The 19861-nt window shown below is 42.5% G+C and overlaps 1 protein-coding gene across 1 annotated transcript in view; it reads right to left on the reverse strand.

The window, feature by feature from the left end:
• KPNA3 (karyopherin subunit alpha 3) overlaps nt 1-18461 on the reverse strand; it is an 84709-nt gene extending 66248 nt beyond the window's left edge. Inside the window, exon 1 of the mRNA XM_065417402.1 lies at nt 18351-18461. Coding sequence (XP_065273474.1) covers nt 18351-18431 — 81 coding nt within the window. The 5' untranslated portion in view covers nt 18432-18461. The remainder of the gene's footprint in view (nt 1-18350) is intronic.
• Between the last annotated feature and the right edge of the window lie 1400 nt (nt 18462-19861).

The following is a 19861-nucleotide window of genomic DNA, read 5'->3' on the forward strand; positions in this document are numbered from 1 at the left end:
AGTTCAGTGAACATTTCGTCACGCGTCCTTCGCTTCCTTCTTCGAATATTCACTAGCCTCTGTGAAGGTGAAACATTTGCAGCTGGTGGAGGAGAAGGGAGAGTTGTTTAAAAAAAGATACATTTTTGAGAACAATGGGTACACTCTTTCACTTTAGATTTTGCCGTGCATCACACAGCACATGTGCTTTCGTTACAAGGTCGCATTTTTCCTCTTATATTGAGGGCCTGCCTGTTTGGTGTGAGAGATCACTCACGCAGTTCCAGGCCACAGATTTCAGCTTGCAGGCAGCCATGGTAAGACACAGTCTTTTGGCTTTTTTAACCTTGTTAACAAGTGGGGATGGTTTAAAACAGTACTGCTCTCATTAACCATACCAAGCACCCGTTGGGTTGGCCATTTAAAATGGGTTTGCAATGTAAAAGGAGGGGCTGCGGTTTCAGGTTTAACATGCAGCACAAACCCAACTAACTCCCCTCCCCCACACACCCAATTCTCTGGGATGGTCACTTCACCCCTCCCCCCCACCGCGTGGTTAGCAGCGGGGAATATTTCTGTTCAGCAGAGCAGGAAGGGGCACCTCTGAATGTCCCCTTAATAAAATCGCCCCATTTCAACCAGGTGACCGTGAATGATATCACTCTCCTGAGGATAACAAAGAGTGATAAGGAATGGATGTTGTCTGCATGCCAGCAAACACCGGGACCATACGCTGCCATGCTTTGTTATGCAATGATTCCAGACTACGTGCTACTGGCCTGGCGTGGTAAAGTGTCCTACCATGGCGGACGGGATAAGGCAGCCCTCCCCAGAAACCTTTTGCAAAGGCTTTGGGAGTACATGAAGGAGAGCTTTCTGGAGATGTCCCTGGAGGATTTCCGCTCCATCCCCATACACGTTAACAGACTTTTCCAGTAGCTGTACTGGCCGCGATTGCCAGGGCAAAGTAATCATTAATCACGCTTGTTTTTAAACCATGTGTAATATTTACAAAGGTACACTCACCAGAGGTCCCCTGTGTGCCCACAGGGTCTTGGGTGAGTTCGGGGTTTACTGGTTCCAGGTCCAGGGTGACAAACATATCCTGGCTGTTGGGGAAACTGGTTTCTCCGCTTCCTTGCTGCTGTGAGCTATCTATGATGTTCTCTCCATCCTCATCTTCCTCGTCCGCCGAACCCGCTTCCCTGTGTGTTTCTCCATTGAAGGAGTCAAAGCACACGGTTGGGGTAGTGGTGGCTGCACCCCCTAGCATGGCATGCAGCTCCGCGTAGAAGCGGCATGTTTGCGGCTCAGCCCCGGACCTTCCGTTTGCGTCTCTGGCTTTGTGGTAGGCTTGCCTTAGCTCCTTAATTTTCACGCAGCACTGCTGTGCGTCCCTGTTATGGCCTCTGTCCTTCATGGCCTTGGAGATCTTTTCTAATGTTCTGCCATTTCTTTTACTGTTTCGGAGTTCGGCCAGCACTGCTTCATCTCCCCAGATGGCGATCAGATCCCGTACCTCCCGTTCGGTCCAGGCTGGAGCTCTTTTGCGATCCTGGGACTGGGACTCCATCACGGTTACCTGTGCTGATGAGCTCTGCGTGGTCACCTGTGCTCTCCACGCTGAGCAAACAGGAAATGAAATTCAAACGTTCGCGGGGCTTTTCCTGTCTACCTGGCCAGTGCATCTGAGATGAGAGTGCTGTCCAGAGCGGTCACAATGAAGCACTGTGGGATAGCTCCCGGAGGCCACTAATGTCGAATTCCGTCCTCACTACCCAATTCCGACCCCCATAAGGCCGATTTTATCGCTAATCCCCTCGCCGAGGTGGTGTAAAGAAACCGGTTTAAAGGGCCCTTTAAGTCGAAAGAAAGGGCTTCGTCGTGTAAACGTGTCCAGGTTTAAGTCGACTTAACGCAGCTAAAGTCGACCTAAACTCGTAGTGTAGACCAGGCCTAAGGGTCCTTTTAGACTCCTCACGGATACTGGGCCCTCATAGCAACATCTCTGAGAAACATTCTATTATCCCAGCTGGCTTAGAGATTGCATCCGATCCTTGATCATATTGCCTCTTGCATCCTCTAATTACTTTACAGAAATACAATTTACTTGGATCTGAAAGCATCAACTTCGAAAAACCAACTGGTGCAGAACGCAGCAGGGTACCTCCTCAGCCACGTGGTAACCAAGAGCACAAAGTCCGTGTACTTTGCTCATTCCATTTTCTATTGACAGTGACATCACCTTCAAATTCTTGATCTTGATCTTCAAGGATCTAAATGGTCTCTGCCCACAACACCTAAAACTCCACCTCATTCTTGGAAGCCTCAACCATCAGGATCCATGTAACAATTATCTACAGTGAATTAACATCATGTGCACAGAAAGACAAGGCCTTTTTACAGGCTTGCCCAATACTAATGACCTAACCCCAACAATAAATAAATACAACCACAAACCTCAACGTTTTCTGATTCAACATGAAATGCACTTTGACCTGGTTTCCCACAAACAATGCATGTTCTCTAACTGAGGTACTGCCCTTCTTCCTGTGCTGCTACAGCTGAGATGCCCATAGTTGGAACCACTTTTTTTTTTTTTTTTTTTTTTAAATGAAGAGTGATTACTGGCAAGGCGATCTCTATGAGAGCTCCAGGACTCTGGAACTTGGTCCTCACCCTGCCCCTGATCCACCGTTTTTATTAAAAACCACCAAATTCAGGCCATCTTCCAAGCAGGCTGTAAGAGATCTTTTTTAAAAAACAGACTTTTTGTAGATAGTGTGGAAAGGATTTTTTTTGTCTGAGTTCTTGTCTGAATTATGATTTTAATGATGCAGGAATTTCGTTATACTACTAATTGTGTGTTAGGGGACCTAGAACCTTGTATAGATATTATTTACACCTAAATATTAGTTTACTCACTACATTTTAATTTTTTTTAAAGCAAACATAATAGTTCCCACAGAAGAAGGAAAACCTTAAAAATCTAAACTAGGAGTCTGAAGTTAACTGTGACAGGCATGTCATAAGAAATCAAACAGAAGTCTAGCCAGTGGACAGTCTCTAAAACTTCTAGTTACATCAAAATTTTGAAGTCTACTCCAAGAAATTATACAAGTTCTTGAAATAAGCTATCCAAAGCCTTGAAAGAGGCCTGCACTGTTTAAAAAAAAAAAAGTAAAATGCAAAACATACTTCACATTTAAAGTAGGTCATTTGTGATGACCTTTCCAAAGAGCTGGAAGTCTTCTGTTCACCACCACATTGGTATACTGCTCCTTTTAAACATACAGTACTTACAATAAAAAAAATAAATGTGAAATACTGGCATTTGAAATATTTTCCTCATATTGCACAACTGGATATACAATATAAATTTTTTATACAATGTATTTTTTCAGTAAGTCTTTCCTTTACTGTGCTTTAGTGTATTAAATGAAGAATGTGATTTAATATTTAAACATATGCATGCTTACTTAGTGAATTACCAATTGTATCTTTGGTAAGTATCCAGAAGGAGATTTGATTATACAAACATATGTAGTGCTCATTACAAAATGTAATTTAAGCTAATTTAATAATTGACAGTTTTAAAAAATATATATACAATGCAACAAATATGTATCAATGGCATACTTATTTGCAACTGAACCAACCTTGATCTCTCCACATATACACCTCTACCTCGATATAACGCGATCTTCGGGAGCCAAAAAAAATCTTACTGCGTTATAGGTAAAACCGTGTTATATCAAACTTGCTTTGATCCACCGGAATGCGCAGCCCCGCCCCCGGCCCCTCCCGGAGCGCTGCTTTACCGCATTATATCCGAATTAGTGTTATATCGGGTCACGTTATATTGGGGTAGAGGTGTAATTTAAATACAAATGTTTGAACTACAGGTCAATGAAAAAGTCTGCAGTTTATTCCTGTGAACAGATTTTAAAAGCAGTATGGTTAATTCTTGTTTTGCCTATTCTTGTCCCAGGACACTATTTTTTAAGGGGACATCTGTACAAAAATTTTATCTATGCTTGCTTCAAATTAACATTACTGGAAATACTCAATGGGTTAATAGCAGCTTCCTAAAAAGTCCTAGATTCAGGATAAATAAAAATATTAAAGCAAGTAATTTAATGTGTAACTATTTTCAAAGTACTAATATGATCCTCCTTCTCGGTGCTAGAATCATGATAGTACCATGGTCTGAATACCATACTCCTAGCACTACACCTACAAGTTAGAAGGAGAGGCAGAGGTGCTGTCAGTTTAGCAGAGGTATGATTTAACACACTTGTTCTATACCTACCATAAACTTTTTCTTAAGACAAGACATTCTTCTCATCCCAATCAACAGAGGAGTTCAAGAACCAATTCATGAAGTGGTAGGGGGTGTCCTTATGACAGGTTCTTGGTGAAGTCATACATCCCCTGCTTCCAGGATGGGAGGACAGCAGTTGATTACAGGGTGGGTGCATACATGGTCATACTAGAAACTTAGGGACCAAGTACTCCTGTAACAGATGCTGCAATTCTCAGATTTCCAAAAATTACTGATTGTGGCTCATTTTTCAACTCAATCTATTTTACAACTAACTTTCTCCCACTCATTAGTAGGTCATAGTTCTATTTTATCAGAGCCACTGCCAAGACAAGTTAAAAATGTATGAAAGCGCAAAGTAATTAGATCCTGCACCTTCGGAGATGGAAATTCAGCATAGCGACAGTGATGCAAACAAAGTTATATCCCCCAGAGTCTCTCAATTGAGCACACTGCACAAGGCATCATGTACTAATGCATCATACTACAGTTGCTTGCCTCAGGCACACAGAGGCAAAAAACTAATCACCAAGTGCTATCATGGCACAATAGTGCACATTTAAATTAACAGTAATGTTACAGCACAGCGATGACATCCTAAATGAACTGGCACTTAATTGGTAGTTAAGTCCATATGACATTTTATAATATTACAAAGAATTAAGATTTCCTTTGCCGATTCAGTATCTATGATGGACAAACTACCTATAAAAATGTTAAGATTTAATATGAAAACTTTTTAACAGTGAGGTGCCAAGCTCTGAAATAGGCAGTCTTAAAAATAGATGTTGAAATTAACATTGCTTAAGTTATTTCTTTAGCATTTTCTTCAGCAAGATAAGGAACTTTAATGAAAGAAGGCATGGAGATAAAGAAAAATCTGGTGTGCTTACACTTTTTTTTTTTTTTTGGGTTAGTTTTTTGGAGGACAGGAATCAATCTCTAGATATGCTTTAAAACCTGACATTAAACATGCCTGACAAAAGTCCTTCCCTACCATTTCCACTAATTTTGTTTGTTTAGTCAAAGTTCCATCACATAGCACAACAAAAGCTAACCTTCACTGAAAAGTCATACTGGATTTACCAGTACTATATGTGAAGATCTCCATGAGAATCCCTTACACCTTCCTGATTGCACTATAAATATATTTATGTTAAGGCTATCAAACAATTAAAAAAATAATTGCAATTAATTGAGAGATTAAAAAAATAGTAGCAATTAATTGCAGGTTTAGTCACACTGTTAAACAATAGAATACCAATTTAAATTTATAATAAATATTTTCGGGTTTTTGCAACATTTTCAAATATAACGATTTCAACTACAATATAAAATACAAAGCGTACAGTGCTCACTTTACATTATATTTTATTACAAATATTTGCACTGTAAATAAAAATAGTATTTTTCAATTCACCTCATACAAGAACTGTAGTGCAATCTCGATCATGAAACCACGATTTACAAATGTAGACTTTTTATTTTTTTACATAAGTGCACTCAAAAATAAAACAATGTAAACCTTTAGAGCTTACAAGTCCACTCAGTCCTACTTCTTGTTCAGCCAATCATTAAGACCAATACATTTGTTTACATTTACAGGAGAGAATGTTACCCACTTCTTATTTACAATGTCACCTGAAAGTGAGAACAGGCGGGTTCTGCTTGATAACAAACCAAAGCAGTGCACACTGACACCTTCATTTTCATCATCTGAGTCAGATGCCACCAACAGAAAGCTGGTTTTCTTTTTTGGTGGTTCGAGTTCTGTAGTTTCTGCATAGGAGTGTTGCTCTTAAGACTTCCGCCAGCATGTTCCACACCTTATCCCTCTCAGATTTTGGAAGGCACTTCAGGTTCTTCAACCTTAAAGATATCTTTAGAAATCTCATATTGGTACCTTTTTTGCATTTTGCCAAATCTGCACTGAAAGCATTCTTAAATCAAACATATGCTGAGTCGACATCCGAGACTGCCATAACACGAAATATATGGCAGAATGTGGGTAAAACCATGGAGCAGGAGACATACAATTCTCCCCCAAGGAGTTCAACCACAAGTTTAATTAACACTTTTTTAAATGAGTGTCATCAGCATGCAAGCATGTCCTCTGGAATGATGATCGAAGCATGAAGGGGAATACAAATGTTTACCATATCTGGCACATAAATACCTTGCAACACCGGCGACAAAAGTGCCACGCGAACCCGTTCTCACTTTTAGGTGACATTGTAAATAAGGGGGCAGCATTATCTCCTGTAAATGTAAACAAATGTATTGGTCTTAATGACTGGCTGAACAAGAAGTAGGACTGAGTGGACTTGTAGGCTCTAAAGGTTTACATTGTTTTGACAGCCCTAATGTGTGTTCATTTATTACCTCCTTCGAAAACAGACTCACTTCCCCACCTCCTCTGAAAAAAAGGTCAGTAACGGCTACTAAAGTCAAACCTAACAAGTGGAAGAAAATTAAATTTAAATAAATACTTATTAAAAATAAAAAATGCTAAGATGAGAAAAGCCACACAGGATGGTATGTCAAGAAATTCACTAGACCTTAAAATAAATGAAACTTCCTTTCCAAGACAATGTCCTACATAAATCTTCAAACATCAGGTTTAAAAATCTCTGGCAAAGCAGTCTTCAGCAGACATTTGTTGGTCATCACAGAGAATATACACAAAAACATAGAAACGGTCATACAGGATCAGATTAGTGTTCCTTCTAGTCTAGTATCCTGCCTCCAACAGTGGACAAGTACCAAATACTTCAGCGGGAAATACAAGAACCCCATAATGGACAATTATGAAGTAACCTGTTCATAAGGAAAATTTCTTCTTGACTTCCCCTCAGTTAGTGATCGGTTTATATCCCTCATTATCTTTGTATCCACAATAGCAACAGTTGCAAGTGGATACAAGTCTGAAGGGTCTACCAACTATTTCAGCAAGCATCAAAACAGCAAGATGCTGTTCCCAGGTGGCTTCATCTTTAGTCTCCTATACTTTTTCCTGTAATGTTCAGCCGCAGTGGTCAGCTACAAAGGACAAGCGCTCACCAACCGTGTCTGTGGTTTTCTAATGAACACCCAAAGCAACCCTATATAAAGGTTTTCTATCAGCAAAACCCTAGCCAGAGGTTTGTGGGGGAAAAAAGATGTCCTTAGAATGAATGCTGAGACCAAATGTCACCTCTAACAATCCTACTCTGACAACCTGTTTAGGTCAAACCAGCTTTAAATCCAGGTCTCCAACACCAGCATTTCCTAATTACTTCACAACATTAGATCCAAAAAATAAGCAAGTTTGTTATGAACTGGGCCTACACAGAAAACAAATTGCTTTGAAGTTTTGGATAAGAATTAAGATTTATTGAATCTTTAAACATGAATGAATAAGATTTTTAGAGATGAAATTATGACAAGAAAAAAATCTAAAAATGAAGATGCTAGTTTGTAGTACAGGTCTGTCGCATCTTACGCGCATTTAACATGCGCGATTTCAACTTTACACGGTGGGCAAAAACACTCACAAAAAGAGAAAAACAACAATTTTAATACTATACCTGTAGTGCGGGCGATTTTGCCCGCCATTTAACTCAATGGAATTTTGGCTATACGCGGTTTTCGCTTTACACACTAACCGCGGAACGGAACCCCCGCGTAAGATGAAACAGACCTGTATAGAATATGTATGTCACTGGAGATAGGACCGAATCAAGTTTAGAAACAATGTCCTGGCACAGAATAAAGAACTCAACACCCCTTCCCGCTCCAAAACCAACTTCGTATACAAAAAGCTTGACCCCATCCACACTGACCAGCCAAACTGTTTGGACAGTTATTTGAATAAGTTTCAAACACCATTTAAAACTAGTGTAGGATAACTATTCCTGGTGCCATGTACTGTAGTTGAGTGTAGAATCAAATTCAGAAAGTTTTTTGAATACTTTGTGAACAGCAGTGGCACAAACTTCATATTCAAAAATTCATTTTAGATTATCCTACATGTGCACTTTACTAAATCATACAAGATTATGCTTAAGGGACTACAGAATAGGAATTCTAGGCCCCTGGAATATGCACTTGCCTTCACTTTGGCTACAGTACAAGTTTTGCTTTTTAAGTGTATCTAAAGTAGCCACCAACTGTTTCTTCAGATATTACCTCATTAGTCATTCTGAGAGAGAAGAGGTGTAAAGATTCAAGGAATTTTTTATTTTATTAAATAAATTAAAATTGCATTTATTGCACACAAAAAGGTGGCTCAATATCGAATTTAAATTCTGTCCATAAAATCAAGTTTTATTTGGCAGTAACTAAAATTTGTTTCCTTTTTAACTACAATTTTTTCCCCATCATTTCATTTGCAAGGGGGATCAAGATTATACAAAGCCAAGGTGTAGTCTTAGGTTAGAAATGTTTTCACCTCTCTTAGCCAGAAGGCCAAGAAGCTTGAATTGTAATGCAATGAGAGACTCCCATCACTGCAGTATAAACAGAACTGGAGACTATGGTAACCATTGTGCCAGCCCAGCCTGCCCCCATCACTAACTACTACAACACCTAGAGAATAAGCAACCCTTAAAACTCAACCTCTTTCCCGATGCCACACTAGCAGAGCAGGAGCCAGATTCAGGTGCTTAGTTGGTAAAGTTAGGATGGAAGGTGAATATGGTGGTATGGGTTGGGTGGTTGGTTATATTGTGGATTTTGAAGCAGAAGGGGGATGGGTTGGATACTTACAGTTCTATGTTCAAAAGCACTTAAGAGACTTAGGAGTCTAAAGTCATATCTGCACTATAAACTTAAGTCAACCTATGTTAGGTCAGCTTACAGCCACCGCAGTAATTACTACAGTTGTTCACGTCCACACTGCCCTTCTTCTGTCAGTGGTGCATGTCCCCAACAGGAGCACTTCCACTGACTGAAGAGGGACAAGGTGGGTGGGGTGCCTACAGCCCGGGCTTCTCAGCTCCCTGCTTCCCTGCCAGGAGCAGGGGGGCAGCCACCCGGGTAGGAGTGGGGAGCCAGGAAAGAGGACAGCCCACCGCTGACTCCAGGCTTTCTGGTCAATTTCACAGCTCCAGTATGGATTGACAAGAATGACAACCAACAGCCAATGTAAGTAAGGTAGCATCTTCACATATGCTGCATTACCTTAACTACCCTGACACAATCCCTACGCCTCCCATGAGGATGGGGTTATGATGTTGGTGTGGTAGGGCACTTATCGGCAGGAGCAAGGCTGTAGTTTGTACACGGACATAGCCATGCAGTGTAGACCAAGCCTAAGTCACCCAAGCGCTTAACATTTAACCCTTTCTCCTACCCACTGAGATCCCCCACCACTTGGCCTTTTCCAAAGGGGCAAAAATCCCAATAGGATTAAGAAGAAATAAAGACAGCCTTTTTTATATACCCTTGCTTGAATCAGATCCAGCTTTCCAACCTCTATGTTGGAAAGGGGGAAGGTGACTGAATAGTCCAGGGGGAAAAAAAGATTCATAATCACACAAAGGAAGATTGCCTGGAGGTATAAGAGTGGTGTAATGGAAGACCCATGTCAATCCAGGTACAGACCAGGATCAAGCAGAGACTCCACTGGCTGCTTTGCTAAACTATCTTAGTGAAGGATAAAAAGCAGGAGTCCATGCTGATATTGTTAGATCTATCAGATCCTTTCAACACTGTTGATTCCTGGTGTTTACCTGCAGGCAAATCCTATTAGGGATAGATAGGACTGCTGTTCAATGGCTCCACTCCTAGATCTGAGAGAAATCTTGGCAGACCATTTTGGACAATTTCGAGTCATAAGAGCACTTTTACATAGGGCTTCCATAGGGCTCCAGATTGTCCCTGCTGTTGAAGCATCAAGGGTTGGGGAGCCTGGTCACTTCCCCTGACCATTTCCAGGCCATGGAACCATCCTTGCCTCCTCTGAGGGCATTACACACACACTGTGGTGGAGCGAAAGTAGAGCTGGGTTTCCCCAACCACTCCCCAGATCCAGCTGCCTACTGTCCTCCTCCAAGGCCAGGAGCCCCCACCCCTCCAAAGGATGGTTTAGGAACCCCCAATGCAAAGAAAGACTTAATAATGGGGACCAGGAAAGCACGACTTCTAGGTTCACTTCTATTGACTGGTGATGACTGTATATCCTTCAAAACCTTTAAATCAAACATTTTCTCATTTCTGAGTGCTTGCACTTTGCAACCAATATAGCATGCTTTCACCAAAGCTTTCGGCCATAACTGTAAAGAGAACATGGAGAAGTAAAAATAACCTTTTTTAATATACACCAAGTGAGGTTATATATGGCATGTGTTGATAAGATCTGTATATCAACCTAACTTTGAAATTTCTGTCTTTATGTAACAAATCTAAATACTTATTGTATAAACGCTGATTCACACTTAAAAGCTTTAATATATTAACTACATATAATTACTAAGAGTAAAGTAAAAATTATGTGTCAAACAACAGAAAGTATCATACCCTGACAGACTCATGTGGGAAATGCATGGGTAAGGAATTTCTATGCCCTCCAAAGAGTTTCTAGCCAGTGTTCTCTGCAGAATTTAAAGGGTGGGTCTATTCTAAGTGCGACTAGAAGAGTTATTACAGGATTCCATATTCATTGTCTCACTGGATTTCCATATCAAATTCCTTCAATTTGCTAACAAACAGATGTTTTTCTAACTGCCAGCCCCACTGACTCATCCTAGGCTCCATCAGTCAAGCTGTATTTTTTCCATCTCATGGATCCCCAGTAATAAAGATTTTATTATACCAAATTCTGGCCACAGATTTGTTTATTCAATCTAAGGGCTTGTCTACACTACCCGCCGGATCGATATACTATACTATACTATCCAGTGGAGGGTCGATTTATCGCATCTAGTACAGACGTGATAAATCGACCACTGAGTGCTCTCCCGTCAACTCCGGTACTCCACCAGAACAAGGAGCGCAAGTGGAGTCAACAGGAGAACGTCGGCTGTAGACTTACCACGGTGTCTTCACTGCGGTAAGTAGATAGAAGTATGTCGACTTCAACTATGCTATTCACATAGCTGAAGTTGTGTATCTTAGATTGACCCCGCGCGGTAGTGTAGACAAGCCCTTACTGTATTGAGACTATGCCTTCAGAGGCCGCCCATCAATCCCACACTAGGCATCTATCTAGGTACTTGTATGACACTCAGAACTGTAGTATCTGAGAACCTCACAATTATTACTGTGTTTATCCTCTATACCTCATAGGGGCATTATGAAGTACTATTATAACATTTTATAGATGGGTACCTGAGGCACAGAAAGATTGTGAATTGTCCAAGGGATGTTTATAGCAGAGCAGGAATGAAACCTAGGTCTCCAGAGTCCCAGTCCACAACCTTAACCACAAGGCCAGCCTTCTTCCATGGTATCACAGTAATCTCTGATCTCCATTGGCCTTCAGATTATGCCCATTGCAGACTAAAGGATTACATAGGTGTTGAAGGCATAATCAGGACCATGAAAACATTACTACTGGTGAAGATATACGAGATTTTCAAATTATTTTTTTCTGTCAAATCCCAATGATATATCAGTTACTGAATATGGAACCCAACAATGAATTTTTTATTAATTTTGAGTAAATCCATACTGCAAAGCTTCCATATTTTCTTTAAAAGTATAACCTTTGAGATCTTGTTGCAAAGACAGTCTATATACTAACCAAGCCTGCGTGCAGACGGCAACATAACAATTGGTGGAAGTTACCACTACCCTTAATCTCAGAGAACCATTTGTTCAGTAGGTTGACAATCACCAGCATAAAAAAGAATGGACACAGAATTGCAGTTCAAGTCGCTATCAAAAATAGCCACAGAAGTGATGGAATATGGGGAAATAAATTTTCAGTGAAAGGTGATTGATTCAATGAGAAATGCTCAAATAATTTGACTCATGTAATACAAATGTCTGTGCAACATTTAGGTGGTATTTTGTGCTTGCTGTATTTTAGTAGCCACACTGTACTTGCATCAAAAGTTTCAAAATGGTTGGAAAAGTTTACTTGTCCTGAAAGAATAGGCATGTGATCCCAGAACCCTAGCCACATTAACTGGGGGAAGCAGACCAACACCTGCTGAGGTGGAGCCAGCAGCTCCAAGTGCAGAGACTGGCTCAGAAAGAAAAGTTGAGAAGCCCTGATCTAGACCATCCCTGACAAGTGATGGTCACTGGAGGTTTTTAAGAACAGGTTTGAGAGATATTCCACAACCTCCCTTGGTAACCTGTTACAGTGCTTAACTACTCTAGGGTACACTCCCATGCCCCTGGAATCCAGCCCCTTTTTGGGGCCACTGTATGAAAAAGGAACTCCCTGAACTCCAGGTAGGGGGGAGAGAGTGCTGAGCTGGGCTCCTCTCTGTAAGTCCCAAATGCAGCCATACCAATCTCTTCCTGCTCACTCCTACCCCCAGACTCAGGACAAAACACCAGTGGCTCATTCCCCTCCCTGGGAAAGTAGCCATCTCCTGCTACCACCTAATGTAGCCAGTCATGTAGCTCAAGTGGTAGAAACCTGTACTGCACAGCAGAAGGTTCAGGGTTCAAATGCTTCTGATTCATGACTTGGGGTGTTACAGTTGTGTATGAGAAAGGCAGAGACATTTTAAAAATCTCCAAAGTTACACAAATTTAGGTTGCAAAGTCAAGCTCTCAAAAGTTAGGAAATGCCTTAAATAGTTGCCTACACAACCTTAATTCTGGCCTCTTATGTAATGCTTTGTAACAGTTTTAATTACATGATCACATACTTTCCCCCCCACCTCACATACAGTGTGCAGGATGGACACACAAGGGTGAATGGGCAAGCTTGCAGATCATGCATTTCCTGACTTTGGGGTAGAAGGGCTTGTTTTGGGTTTTTTTTTTTTGTTTTTTTTTTTAAACTTTGCAACCTACACAACTTACTTTTAACGGTTTTCTTTTTTGTAGGTTCTTTTATTTATGACTGCTTGTTGGTAGAGGGGTAAGCTGACTGCAATCGTGTGATTTGTAATTTTAAATAACTGGCAGGACACCATGAGACACTGCATGGGTGCTATTTATGGCTCTAAACAAAAATATGAGAGTAACAGACCAGAACCAGGCAAGAAGTCAAGGCAGGGCAGGAAAGGGGTGACAGGAGTGAGGGAAGTTAGCAGGTGGGACAGGATAGGGTTGAGGGAACAGGTGCAGAGGTTGCAGGTAGAGAGCAAACTAGAAACCTCAACATCAAATTGCATTTTTTTTAAAGTCAGTTTAGTTGCAATTTCAGCATCAACTTGATTTTTTTATAACTGCTTTTCTAAATTAAAAGGTTTGATTGTACTTAAAATATATCAACACAGTTTGTACTTTATTTATTACTTTGTTAGTACAAGGCCTGGCCTACACCTAAAACTTGGGTCAACTTAAGTAAGCCCCAGTATAAAAACCGCTAGGTCAAAGGAAGAATTCTTCTGTCAACCTAGCTACTGCCTCTTAAGGGGGTGGATATAAAAATTTTATTAAAGTTAATATTTAAAAATCGAATTTACACAAGGTAAGAGGGAAGGTACTGTACATCTGGGGACAGGCTTTATTTATGATGGATTACAAGTATCCGTTACAAGGTTCACGAGATACATACATAGTACATAACCAGCATAAACCCAGATTGGGGCATGGGAGTTTTTAAGACATCGGTGGATAAGTGGGCTCACACACAGAATGTATTAGAGTTCACGTCAGTATTGGTGTAGCGAATAAGTACATGGGTGGGGTGCATCCCTTGGTTTGTCAGGGAAGGAAGTGGGTTATTTCCCTGACCAGCGGTCTCAATTACTCAACTTGGTACTGACTGAAGAAAAACTCCTTCCATTGCTGTAACATGTGTCTACACCAGAGCAGAGTAGCTGCAGTGCTGCATCTGTAATGCTTGTAGTGTAGACATGCCCTAAGTGGTTTTGAGCCTTTACAGGACATACCCAGTTTAAATAGCAAACTTACAAACTCCATAAAAGGCTTACACAATTAAGTGTTGCATAACTGTAAGCTCTCACAGGCAGGGCCCATGCATTTGCTCATATATTGAGAAACTGAAAATCTGAGTCTTTTCCTATAGATTTTAAAACTGCTAAGAATGTTTAAAAAGTACAAACTGAGCTGTGAAGTAACAATTAAGGGTTTTCATTGTTTATAAAACAAGCTAATTTCATGATTACAATTTGGTGTTAGACTATTACTATTCCATTTTTTAGGACCACTTCTGAGATATTAACAATACTACACATAGGTTGAAATTCTGATCCCACGGGCACAGCTTGAGTAGACTGGCTAGCTGTGTATGCAGGCAACCAGCACAGGGATAGGGAGACAATTCTTCCTCAAGTCCGGAACCAGGGCAGTCCAGTGGCCCATCCTTTGCAGTCAGTGGACTGTACAGTTCATGAATCCACTGGCCACACAACTGCTCACCAAGATACCCCTTTCTTTTCTCCTACAGAGGGGGCACTGCAAAACTTGGCTCTGTGGTACATAAGATACCGCAAAGTCCCACTGTGCTCTCTTTCAAAGACCTGGCCCTGCTGTACAACAGAACCAGTCTTTTTGCATATAAAAGGATTCTTCCCTTAAAAAAATGTAAGGACCACTCAGGTTATAACAAGAAAAGGTGGTGTTACAGAATAGCAGACTCAACCGTGAAAATATCAATGTTAATTACAATTTAAGAAAAGAATAAGTATATTGGTTTGCCAGAACATTTTGTACCTGACCAAAAGTGATTTTATAATATTCAATAATATTAGTTGAATAGAAGCTAAAGGAAGATGGTTACTTAAACAATATACTCTACATTAATTCAAGCCTGGTTAGCAGAAAGAAGTCAGTAACCGTCATCAAACAACAGATGATAAATTGCTATGGAGCATTTTGGTCAACAGTTTAGATCATGCTTTTAGTAGATATTCTTTACTTAAAGTTATCTACAGAAATGAACATTAAATTTTTTTAAAGCATCTTCCATAATAGAAGGACATCTCTGTTGTGGTACAAATGCCAAAGCACAAATAATTCTCAACCATATCAGTTACCAGATCCACAATCTTATAGGAGGCAACTGCTTTGTAGAGTCCTTTGTGGTACTATTTTTAATCCCTTTCCCACTATAACAGCAGGTCCTGCGGGATATCCCCCCAGTCCTGCTGCAGGGCTCTACACTAGTCCCACACAGAGCTCTATTGTTTTGCCCATATTTTTTATTAAATCAATAGAATACCCCTGTAAAAAACAGTGCCTTTTATTCAGAAACAGCTCAATCCATTAGCATCGCCAGATGGCAAGTACATAATGTCTTGGGGCAAAACAAGGACTATTCTTCTAAAATAATCTCCTGGATAGTCTGACAGCCTAATAGCTAGCTAGGTAAAGCTATTAAAAAGGATACCGCTACTATTTACTTCAAGATGGGTACTCTGGATAGGCAGAAAAAGGATGACCACCAAAGTTACTGATATTAAAAACAAGCCATAAATTCTATGATTTTGATTCTTTTTGTTTTCCATCAGATTCTACGTTTCATTTAAAACACACTTCTAACCTTAAATTCATTGGGTCAATGTACAACTTTTATATACGTCTATACTTTTCCTTTCAAGAAAAATATTTGAGGTCTGGGCATCAATGCTGAGCTGAAACAGGTTTCCTTACCAGGTTTAAGCTAAGCACCCTTTTTCTTAGCATAGATGCACCCTTTGGCTTGACAAGTGCTAAGCAGTGTGACCCATCACCTTGGAAAGTAAAAAGCAACAGAGGGTCCTGTGGCACCTTTAAGACTAACAGAAGTATTGGGAGCATAAGCTTTCGTGGGTAAGAACCTCACTTCTTCAGATGCAAGAAGCATCTTGGAAAGTAAGATGCTTCAGAGCTCGTCTATACAGGGGAATTGTGTTCAGCATAGAAATAGCAGAATTATTCCATAACAGCTATTCTGGTATAACTCCCCTTACTGTATTTTGAAATAATTATGCCTCCAAAGCAGAGTAATTATTCCAGAATAGAATGTCCACATGAGGGAGTTACTCCACTATAGCTATTCCAGTATAACTATTCCTATGCCTGCCAATTTCCCCATACAGACAAGCCCTCAAATCCCCTCAGCTCAGTAGTCACCAGTTTCAAACACATCTGCATATCAGGCAGTTTAGAGGACAGATCAGATTATGCTTTGTGGGGACCCTCAGTTTGCCCCTGCTTTGCTCTTCAACCAGTTAGGCCAGTGGTTGGGAAGGCAGAAGCTTAAGTTCAGCACTGCTGAAGCAAAGCCAGTATTCGCAACAGGGAGAGAGAAAGAAAAGGACAGAGGGAGAGGCAAACAAAAAAATACAGCCCAAGACTGAAAATGAAGAGGAAAAAACCAAAGATAGAAGCCAATTTACTTGGTGTAAGGGTGGGACATTTTTGGCTAATCTAATTATCATTGTTAAATTGTCTCCCAAAAATGGAGAGAGAAAACCTTTCTGTAAAAAGATTGCATTCTCCATAGAAAAAGCATTGTGTGCAAGGGAGATTTACCACCACCAACCTGAAAAGAAATTAAGATAAGAGTAGCTTACATTGTGAATGTCATCTTTACAAAGACATGATTCCTGTTAAACTAGGTCTGCAAACTGTCTCCACCCTAACAATAGTAGTAAAGGTGTGAATTCTGCCCCAATTCAAAATTTACCTTAAAAGAGTGTAAATTCAAAGTCTATTTCAGATTATTTAAATGCTATCATCATCAAATACAGCAACATAATTGAGGAACACCCTCAAATGGAGTCAAAACATAATTGACAGTATATTTAGGCTCACCATTCCCTTTTTCATCCTAGATTAGCTTTCACTTCAGAGAGATTTTTTCCTCGTTATTTTAGCTAGAAAATGACAGGTGTCAGCCCCTCAGAATTTCTCCTCTTTTCCATAGTGGTTACAATGAAAGGTGCCCACAGTACTGAAGGGTAGTGGAGTCAAAATACCTAAACAATACCCTCGGGGATTCAGTTACCTTCGTAAAAGAGACAGCATTTCAGATTTGGAGAGTGGATTAAGGAAGGCTATGGCTATCCCTCTGCGCTGCCTGCTGTAAGTAGATGAAGACTCTTAGCAGATCTACATTGCTAAGCTACTGCCTTCATTTCAAGAATCTTCTCGTGTCATTTTAAAGACTGGGGGATTTAAGCAAGAATTGGGAGTGAAAGCTAGCGACCATCACAATGTGTGTGATAAAAAAGCTCAACTGAGTGTGGGAGCGGCCCTTGCAGTTTCGCCACTGGCAGGCCTACAACATTTGAGAGAGAAATAGGTGGCAGCCTTTAGCACCAGCGCCGACATGCGAGGGACCTGCGGCTGGGTGTTTGGGGGAAAGGGGTGTTACTACCCGAAGAGGTGGCACAAAAAGCAGCCAGCCCCATTGTCCAGCCCATGCAAGCGCCGCCGATCCCTTTGAGCATCAGGCAGGGAGATGAGGAGGCAGCTGGTTAGCCGGGCGAGGAGGGAGCCACACGGACACTGGCGCATCCCGCCGCCTGCCCAGGCAGGCCCGGCCCCTCACACAGCCCCATGTGGAACTAGCCAGAGCGGGGAGCGGCGCGATCGAGCCCCCAGCCCGGCAGCCCCCCACCTTCCCCTAGCTCAGCCCCGCCGTGGGGCAAGGAGACGGCGGCCGCCATGGGAGGCTGCAGGCCCACGGCGGGGCGGCGATGGGAGGCGACCGGCCGCGCACCCCCTGCCGGGCTCCCTGCTCCCTCCCCAGGCCGCGCCCGCATGACGGAGAAGAAAAACCCGGAGGCATTTTCCTTGCGCCGCCGCCGAGCCCCCGGCGGCCACTGCCCCCGCCGGGCCCGACAGCCGCCCAGCTCGGAGCGGGGTGCGGGCCCCTCCCCTCGAGCCCGCCCGGGGCGGAGGAGGGGGAAGGAGAAGGAGGAGGCGGCAGCGGCGGCCGAGCTCAGCCCCGGCGAGAGCGGGACCCGCCGGCCCGGCCCGGACTCACCTCCACGTCGCGGCCCTTGTTCTTGAAGCTCTTGATGCGGTGGTTCTCCAGGCCCGCGGCGGCGGCGGCGTTCTCGGCCATGGCTGCTCCGGCGGCGGCTCCCAGCTACTGCGAGGCGGCTGCTCGCGGGGAGGGGGGGAGAGGGCGGGGGGAAAAGGACGTTCCGTGACGAGCGCGAGGAGGGGGGATGGAAAGCAGGGGCACGCGCCGTTGCTAAGTGACGATGAGCGAGGCACGTGACACTGTAGAACACGCCTCCTATGCTTCAGGCCCGGCTTTGCTGCTGCTTCCCGTCCCTTCTTTATGCTAATTAGAGGGGCGCCTAATTTGCATAACGCGGAATCCATTGCAGTAGCGAGCGGCGGAGACTACAGGCTCCGGCATGCGACTGTACGCCGCGTTGCACTCTGGGTCTTGTAGTCTCTGTGAGCCGCATTGTGGCGCGCTATGGGTCGCCCAGCCCACTCTGCCGGTGGAACGCACAGGGCGCGCTGTGCGTGGCGGTCTCCTATGGAGGTGGAGGAGTTGCAGCTGCCCGTGCCAATGCCAGGCTTTTATAGCATGTGCAAGTGCAGCAGGCTGCAGGGGTGCTGGAACAATTTGTATAGTGGGGGTGCTGAGAGCCATTGACCCAAACTATAAATCCTGTATATGATGGAAACCACTTCAAGCCAGTGGGTGTGGCAGTACCCCGGTACTTCTAGTTCCAGCATCCAGGCAGCATGTCTAGTCTAGATGTCTCCTTTCTAGCTCCCTCAACCTAGACTCTGCATTTCTCTCCTTCTGGGGGCATTTGGGGCACGTTTTTCAGGCTTTTCTCTGCAGTTGTGGAAGCTGGAAACATTTTTTAAATGAAAACTGAGCTTGCCCTGTATTCCTGAGTCCAGGTGCTGGCGCTGCGGCTTTAAGACAAACCCCAAATAGTGCGTGCAAGACTTAATAAAACCATGAGAGTTGGGAACACTGCTTGTGACTCAGGCTATGTATCTGTGTCGGTTACTTGGCTAATTGGCAACTTCCTGGTTTCAAGTAACCCATTCACTCAGGGTCTCAGGCCATCACTGCCTCAAAGTAGAATCATCCATTTCCACCACTAACAGATCTGGGGTTGCAATCCCGTATGTGTCAGCTTTGATTACCTCAGCCGGTCTGATTTAGGTCTGCTGCCTCTAAATTTATTCCCTCAGGGCGTAATGACAATGAGAACCAATGACAAAATAGCCTCCATAAAGCAAAGTTTTATTTGTTCAGTACAAAAGCAACAAAACAACAGACTATATGTATGTATTGAACTAGTTTTATACTTTCAGGATCATCATAAACTGAATCAATGTCCAGAAGCACCATGTGCTGCTTTTCTGCTGCCAACCCCCTAATCAACACCATGCTGAGACATCCATTCAGAACTAACTGTGGCCTATTCTTCACTAGTCATGTTCACATTAGGAGAAAAAGTGTACTTTAACATGTATTAAAGGACACATGTTAAAAGTCTAGTGTAGGCAAGGCCA

The sequence above is a fragment of the Emys orbicularis genome, chromosome 1, assembly GCF_028017835.1.
Source record: "Emys orbicularis isolate rEmyOrb1 chromosome 1, rEmyOrb1.hap1, whole genome shotgun sequence".
NCBI classification, from domain to species: domain Eukaryota; kingdom Metazoa; phylum Chordata; order Testudines; family Emydidae; genus Emys; species Emys orbicularis.